Raw genomic sequence first — 8,396 nt, 5'->3', positions numbered from 1 at the left:
GCCACTTTTGCCCCCACTTTCGCCCCCACTTTCCTTCCAACTATTGCAAAGCCAAGATCACACCATGCAGCTCAGATTCAGTCGTCAGTACTTACCAAATATCCCTGTCACAACCTTCCACTGGGCAGAAAACCAGTTTAAGATGTTTTATGTTCATACTGTCACTTATGTCCACCTGGGTCATGCAAGTCAAGTTGAGAGGGGAGAAAGAGGCCAAGAGCCACTTGAGAGGCCACACAGGCTCAGATAACACCTGTAATTTTTACTTTCTTCCACTGCCAGCTCATCTGGGAAAGCCTGGGAGTGTCATCAAGGCTGAGGGAAGTAATTCCCTGCCAATTTTAGGCACACACACTGGATGATAATGAATATGAGGAGACAAGACTTCTCAAAGTAATTTTAAATCTGTCTTGTACCCCTCCCCCCCCCCCCCCCCCAGGTCTCACCATGATCTCTCTGAGATGTGCTGGTTAGGCCTTGGCCTTGACGAACACTACCTGGCTAAGCTGCTCTGGATCTTCTCAGAAACACTGTGTCCTCCCAGGAACTGCTGTGTTCTAATGTGATTCTGGTTTTGTTGTTGTTATTGTTGAATAGACTTTGAAATTTGTTTTTGCCCAAATGGCATCACATTCTAATTCTCACACTTTGAAAGAAAGCTGCTGATGGAAAGTTGGGGCCAGGATGAAAGCTTGTTGTGATAAAGGCCATCCCTTGGGGCCCTCTAAGCAGGGGTGCCCGAGGAGCCCCTTGGAGCTGTGTGGGGCCGCAGCAGCCGTGAGCAGCAAAGTCCCTGTGAGTGGGGCCTCTGCCAGCTGGGAGCTCTCCTGTTTGCTGCACTCAGGGCATCCCTGCAGATGGAACAATCTCACTGAAACTCGCCTAAAACTGCTCTGGTGGGGACCCTGTGGGGACAAGAATGTCACTTGAGACCCCCAGCACCCACATACCCCCCATCCACTCTGATGGGGATCCTGCAGGGACAGGAGTGTCATCAGGACAACCCAGACACCCACCCACCCCTTCCTTCCACTTGGAAGGCGGTTGTAATCAGATGGGGGCTGGTGTCTTCCCCCAGGCAAACACTGACAGAGGAGAGGACACAGTCTTAAGCTGTGCCAGGGGAAGTTTCAGCTGGACATTAGGAAAAAATTATTTAATGAGTGATTGGGCATTGGAAGGGGGTACCCAGGGGGGTGGTAGAGTCACCGCACCTGGAGGTGTATAAAAAAAGACTGGATGTAGCACTCAGTGCCAGGGTTTAGTTGATAAGGTGGTGTTGGGTTACAGGTTGGACTTGATGATCTCAAAGGTCTTTTCCAACCCAGTTAGTTCTATGATTCTGTGAACTTTGGTGCTACTGTGACTTTTCCTCTCCCAGAGAAGCCTCTTCCACAACAGCCCCTGGAGGAGGGGACACAGACAGCTCTGTGTCACCCCCGATGCCCTTGGAGGGGGTGGGATCAGGGGTAGGGGGTGCCCACCTTGAGATTGATGAACTGGGAGGTTAGGGGGGAGTCTCTTTTTAGGGCTTCTCGCAGCCCCCCAGGAGGCCCTCCCATCTTTCCCTAGGAAACATCCCCCAAAGGTGCCTGCTGGCATCTGGAGCAGCCAAGCTTTGGGTAGGCAAAGGGGAGCTCAGGTGGGCAAAGGAGAAGGGACAGAGGGGTTTATCCTGCTCCTCGTTCAGTGCCCAGTGCTGATGCCCAGTGCCAGTGTCCAGCCTCAGTGGCCATCCCCGCTGTCCAGTCCAACTGTCCAGGGCCCAGTGTCAATGCCCTGGTACTGGTGGCCAGTCCCACTGCCCAGCCTCAGTGTCCAGCCCCACTCCTCAGCCCTAGTCCCAGTTCCCAGCCTCATTTCCCAGGCCTGGTACCATGATGCCACTGATCTAGGACAGTCTCCACCCCAGTCCCAGATGGGTGCCAGCCCTGCTGCCAACCCCAATACCAGCTGTGTGCAGATGTGTGCCAGTGTCACCCCCCATCCTGGGGGACACAGGACAGCCACCAGGGGGCCCTGGGCCAGGCCAAGCCACACCAGCCCTGGAGGAAGCTGAGGGTTTTAACCCAGGGATCAGCTGGTGCAGCAGCAAGAAGGAAGCAGTGATGGTGACAGTGATGGGGATGGTGGCAGTGACAGAATGAGGCAGCCATGCAGAGCTTGGTGTGGGGCCTGGGGCATGGCATGGTGTGAAGTATGGCATGGGACACAGCACAGGACACATGGCACAGGACATGCTGTGGGTTGGAACATGACCCTGGAGCATGGCACAGGACACAGGACATGACACAGGACATGGAACATGGCTGGAGAGCACAGGGACATGGGAATGACCATGGAGCATGGCATGGGACACAGGGCACGGGACATGGCATGGGACATGACCACAGAGGACAACACAGGGTTCAGTCAGTCCCAGCATCATCACCCTGAACCTCCTCCGACCAACCCCACTGGGACACCCACCCCAAGCCCTGGGGACAGCAGTGTCCCCTGGAAGCTGGGCCAGCTCTGGAAGAGGGTGTTGCCAGGGCAATTGGTGGAGCTGAGCTGGCCACACAGGGTGAAGTCTGCTGGACGCAGCCAGAGGCTGGAGTTCATCCTGCATCAGGACCAGGGTGTCGGGGTCCAGCAGGGTGGCCAAGAAGACCCGGATGATGCCAGTGCTGAAGCCCTTGGTATTGTAGTCCTTGGTGTGGGCACTGACCCAGTGCCACCCCCGACCTTCGTACAGGTACCCGTCTGAGCCCACCATGAAGCTACAAGGACCTGACAGTGGGGACCCAGTGGTGGGAACCATGGGGGCATAGTGGTGGGGACTGCAAAGGGACAGGGATGGGGACCATGGGGGGAAAAAGGGACCACAGAGGGTGACAGGGACTATGGTGGGACAGTGATAGGGACAATGGGAGGGATAATGATGGGGACTTACAAGGGGACAGTGATGGGGACCTTGGAAGGCAACAGGTCCTTCGGGTGGTGACAGGGCCCACCAGGGTACAATGACAGCTCCCTTGGGGGGTGCCAGCTCCTTCAGAGGGTGCCAGTGACCTGCAGCCAATGTTGTCCCAACTGTGGGTATCCTGGTGGAAGCTCTACATGTCCCTCATCGCATGGGAACAGGTGCAGCAGCTCTCTAGCATGGCCTCACTGGCTCCAGGGTGTGGTGCAGGAACATGGAGCCCAGCAGGAGCCACAGCAATTACAGGGTGCCCCAGTAGGGACCAGCCCCCACATGCAGTGGGACAAGGGGCTCCACGTATCCCTTAAGCCCTTAGGGACATGTCAGAGTCCACGTCGGGACAAGGGGCTCAGTGGGTCCTTGGGGACACGGCAGAGTCCATGCGGAGACAAGGAGCTTGATGGGTCTTTGGGGACACATGAGAACATCTGAGGGACCCTCAGCCTGGATGTGGAAGGGTCCTCCTGGGAGTTACTGAGGAGATGGGAAGGTGCTACTCAGGGTGTCCATTGGCGGGGACATGAGGGGGCCAGTGTCCAAGGGACACAACAGTGTTGGCCATGGGGACATGGTGGTGGCCACCTAGGGACAGTCACTCAGGGACCACCACCCAGGGGAGAAAGTGGTGGCCATCCAGGGGACAGAGTTGTGTCCACACAGAGGACACGGTGGTGGTCATCAAGGAAAAACCGTGGTGTCCACCCAGGCAGCATAGTGGTGGCCATCCATAGAACATGGTGGTGACCACCCAGGGGACACAATGGTGCCCACCCAGGGGACCCAAAGATGTCCCACCACACCAAGCCACCTGTCCCTGCCATCATTTCTCAGTACCCACCCATGAGAGTGACCCCACCCCACTCACCTGGGGTCCCCTCTCACTCCTTCCCACCCCATTTGTGCAGTGACAACCCCCATTTGTGTGGTGACAACCCCCCTTTGTGTGCTAACTCCTGTTTAGGGGGTGATAACCCCCACTTGTGTGGTGACAACCCTGTTTAGGGGGTGACATCCCCTGCCCATACCCATATAGCACTCATTTAACTCCTGTGACACCCGACAAGCCAAGACCTCCACCTGCTGTGTCCTCACATCCCTAAGGAGCTGCCAGGTGTGTGACAGCACCCACAGCATCCCCAAAACCTCCTTTTTGCCTCCTCCTTCTCCAGCTGTCCTGGCCACACCAGCGGCCCAAAATCCCGGCGCCATAACTGCTGGGGGGTGGGTGGTCTCCCCATTTCTAAGCCATTGCTGGTCCTGTAGTAGCCCTGGAGCAGCTTGGCCAGCAGGATGGGGTCCCGGTCCAGTCGCGCCCCCAGGACCACCCCACAGCATCAGGGCCAGGGGACAGGAGGCCCTGCAAGGTGTAATTTGAGTTCTCCCCGTCGTCCCAGCAGCTGCTGGGTTCCAGCATGGTCCCATTGTTGTCACCAGGAAAGATGTCCCCAAAGCCTCAGTGATGGTGACAGTAAAGAGAGGATCAGCAGGGGGTTGAGGCTGGGGAGGGGTCGCCCAAATCCTCCAGACCTCAGCCCCATCTGGATGCTGGCAAAGAGGGGACTGAGGGCCAACATGGAGCTGTTGGTTGCAGGGTTGCAGGGTCACAGCGCAGGAGCTCGGTCAGAAGCTGCCACTGCCCAGGAATGAGACCCAGGAGGGGGTCCCAGGGGTGCTCACCCAGCCCTGCGTGGCATTCCAAGACGCTACAGACCCTCAGCCCCTGCCCCAGTGCCGTGGCGGTGGTAGGGAAGCCACCCTGGGCTGGGGACTCAAGAGTGTCCATGATGCCAGTCACAGAGAACACATGGCATGCAGGACATGCTCGGGGACATGCGGGTGGGCGGGGAGCGGGGGCATGTGGGGGAAAGGGTGGGGACGGGGTTGAGACGGGGAAGGCACCCAAAAATGCATCAAAAGCAGGGGGAAGGCAGCCAAAATTAAGGGAAAGGACCAAAATCTGAACAATGCATCTAAAACTGGGGAAAGGACCCTAAATAGAGGGGAAAGACCCAAAAGAAGGGGAAAGAACCCAAAATGGTGTTAAAGGACCCTAGAGAGGGGGAAAGGACCTGAAAGAGGGGGAAAAGACCCAAACCAAGGAGAAAAGACACAAAACTAGAGGTCAAAATGTTGTTGGTGCTGTGGGGTGTCATGGGGTGTCCCTATCTGTGCCGGGACAGGTGCAGACGCTCAGTGCAAGGAACAGCCACGGGAACATCCTACAGGACACGGGGATACCCTGCGGGACACGTGAATATCTTGAAGCACACGGCCCCGGGACCTCGGGGACTTTGGTCCTGCCGGGGGCGGGGGGCAGGGGACACACAGAAAGGGACAGGGACACACGGAAACGAACAGGGTCACACGGGGGAGATGGGGATGGGGACACTCCGAGGGACAGGGACACACGACAGTGGACAGGGACACGTGCAGAGGGATAGGGACACACGGGTGGGGGACAGTGATACACAGAGTGAAGGGGGGACAGGGACACACACAGGGAGAAGGGAACACGATGCCACCAGGATACACGTGTGGGGACGCTGCCACCAGGACATGTCAGCACAAGAAGTCACCAGGACGTGTCAGAGGACGCTGCCACCAGAATGTGTATTAGGACAAAAGGCGGATCCAGTGACACCCAGCGCTGCGCCACGTGACCCCGTGGGTGACACCGCCCACATCCGACCCTTGCCCTGTCCCCTGCCTGTCCCCAGGAGCGGTTCCATGGCGGTGGCCACGGCGCTAGGTTCCCTGGGCGCAGTGGCCCTGGGCACCTTCGTGGTGGCCCTGCTGCTGCGGTGGCTCTGGGATGCGCTGGTGGCTGTCACCCGATTCCGGGCCACTTGTCGCCAGCTGAACAAGTTCCCCATCCCGCCCTGGCGCAATTGGTTGCTGGGACACACCGGCATGGTGAGGGGACAGGGGGTGGCACCTGTGGGGACAGCGGGGACAGGGGTGGAGGCACCTGCAAAGGAACAACTGGGTGGTGGCACCTGTGAGGGGACCGAAGGAATGGGGTGGTGGCACTTGGGGAGATGGGAGGTGAGGATGGGTGAGGATGGGATGGTGGCACTGGCAAAGGGACAGTGGGGACAGGGTGTTGGCACCTCCAAGGGGACAGTGGGGATGGACACACATGTCCCCAAGGCTGGCAATGTCCTGAGGACGCACGTGTCCCCGAGCCTATCTGTGCCCCCAGTGGCACACATGTTCTGTTGTCCCCAGGGCCAGAGCACAGAGGAAGGCCTACAGCAGGTGGACACCCTGGTGGCCCAGTACCATCATGGATGCCTCTGGTGGGGACTTCCCTGGCTGCCTGTGCTGCGCCTCTTCCACCCCAGCACCCTCCGGCCACTCCTCAGTGCCTCAGGTAGGACATGGAACATCAGATGGGTCCCTAGGGCCACCCATGGGTGTCACCGCACCTGGCACAGAGACCTGGCAGTGCCCAGGCAGTGGCCACCAACCCAAGCCCACAAGTCCCCAGAAGTGTCACCACTGGCAGGCCAAATGCCACCCCATAGTGGCCACCAACCTGTCCTTGAGGTTCTCCAAGGCCACCCAAAGGTGTCACCATGTCCAGCCTCTGGTTGTCCCCCAAACCTCATTCTTTGGTGGCCATGGGTGCTGGGAGAGGGTCCCCACCTGAGGGTTAATGGGTGCAGACAGGGTGGTGCCACCCCCAGTGTCCCCACGCAGGGAACCTGATGGCACACCAGTGAATCCCTGCCCACCCCATCCTTGTATCCTGCAGCTTTCATGGCCCCCAAGGACAAAATTTTCTACGGCTTCCTCAAGCCCTGGCTGGGTGAGTGGGGGGGGTTAGGATGGGGACAGCACCCTGGGGTACCCCATGACTGGAGTTGGGTGTCACAGGGGTGGTGACAGCACCCCTGGGTGGGCCCCCAGATGGATCTGGATGTGTCACAGGGACAGTGGAGGACAGGGACATCATCCTTGGGTGCCCCCAGGATGGATCCAGGTGTGTCACATGGGACAGGGGCGGTGGAGGACAGGGACATCATCCTTGTGTGTCCCCAGATGGATCTGTGTGTGTCACAGGGGACAGGGGACAGGGACAACCCCCTGGGTGCCCTCGGCAGACCTCGGTGTCCCCTCCCCAGGGGAAGGGCTGCTGCTGAGCAATGGGCAGCGCTGGGCACGGCACCGGCGACTCCTGACGCCCGCCTTCCACGGGGATGTACTCCGGAATTACCTGGGAATCTTCAACCAGAGCACCCGTGTGCTGCTCGTGAGAGATCCCAGATGGGCATGAGTCTCCATCTGCACTCCAAATCATGAGTGCTGCACCCCAAATTCTGACCTGCATCCCAAACCCTGAGTCCCGCACCCATAATTCTGTCATGCACCCACTGCTGCATCCTGAATCCTGTCCTGCACCCCGAGTCCCATCCTGTAACCAAATTCTGTACTGTCCCATACCCCAAACCCTAAGTTGCCCCCAAACCCCAACCCTACCCCTCATTCATCACCACATCCGTGCTCCACACCCGCTCCCCAACTCTTGCCCCTGTCTCACCCCCTGTCCCACCCCCCAATTTATCCCCTGTCCCTGATCCCCTCCCTGTTCCTTCCCCAACCCAGTCCTTCCCCTTGGTGGAGGACTATAATAGAACCAAGACTTTGAGATTCTCCCTGACGTGACAAGATGGATCTATTGGCTGGACCACGAGGGTTTCGTCTCTCCATTGGTAGCTATTCCTGCCCTCTTTCTCTCTCTCTCTCTCTCTCCTTTATTCTCCTTTCTAATCCTTCTATCACATCTGCTGTGGGCACCCAATTGGCGGTGCTGGCCCCGCCATGATCCCCACGGGCCATCCTGTCCCATCACTGTCCCTGTTGGCCATTCTGGTGGCCCCAACGGTCCTGCTATCATCCACGCTGGTGGCCACAGTGTCCCCCCACTGTCCCTGGTACAGGCAGCCCAGCAAGTACATCCAGGCCATCCTGGAGCTGAGCTCATTGGTGGTCCGGCGCCAGTTCCAGCCACTTCTCCACCCGTGGTGGCTCTACAGCCTCTCCTCTGATGGCCGGCGCTTCGCCCGTGCCTGTGCCACTGTCCACGCCTTCACTGCTGATGTGGTGCAGCGCCGGCGCCGGGCACTCGCCTGCCTGGGCCACCAGGCCTGGCTGGACGGCCACCGGGGACGCAGCATGGACTTCATCGACCTCCTGCTGCTCACCAAGGTGGGGCTGGGGTGGTGGCCATGGGGACATGGAAGTGGTCAAGAGGGTGGTGGTGGTCATGGTGAGATGATGGTGACCATCAGGGGATGGTGGTCAAGGGGATGGTGGTGGCCATGGAAGGGTTGGCCATAGAGGCCAGTAGGATGCTGGTGGCCATGGGGGCTTGGGCATAGGCCGGTGGCCACAGGGGAACAGTGGTGGCCACGGGCAGCACCGGCCA

At 58.9% G+C, this 8,396-nt stretch overlaps 1 protein-coding gene and 1 pseudogene across 1 annotated transcript in view; one reads left to right on the top strand and one right to left on the bottom strand.

Annotated features, from left to right (window-relative positions):
- Positions 1-2,563: 2,563 nt before the first annotated feature.
- LOC115949202 lies at positions 2,564-5,523 on the bottom strand (annotated as a pseudogene).
- A 169-nt stretch (positions 5,524-5,692) lies between these two features.
- LOC102031757 (cytochrome P450 4F3-like) overlaps positions 5,693-8,396 on the top strand; it is a 3,831-nt gene continuing 1,127 nt past the window's right edge. Inside the window, 5 exon segments of the mRNA XM_014311560.1 lie at positions 5,693-5,878; positions 6,194-6,338; positions 6,723-6,776; positions 7,093-7,250; positions 7,766-8,187. Coding sequence (XP_014167035.1) covers positions 5,693-5,878; positions 6,194-6,338; positions 6,723-6,776; positions 7,093-7,250; positions 7,766-8,187 — 965 coding nt within the window.

The sequence above is a fragment of the Geospiza fortis genome, unplaced genomic scaffold (genome assembly GCF_000277835.1).
Source record: "Geospiza fortis unplaced genomic scaffold, GeoFor_1.0 scaffold3379, whole genome shotgun sequence".
Lineage (NCBI taxonomy): Eukaryota > Metazoa > Chordata > Aves > Passeriformes > Thraupidae > Geospiza > Geospiza fortis.
This window is presented reverse-complemented; position numbering and strand designations above follow the sequence as displayed.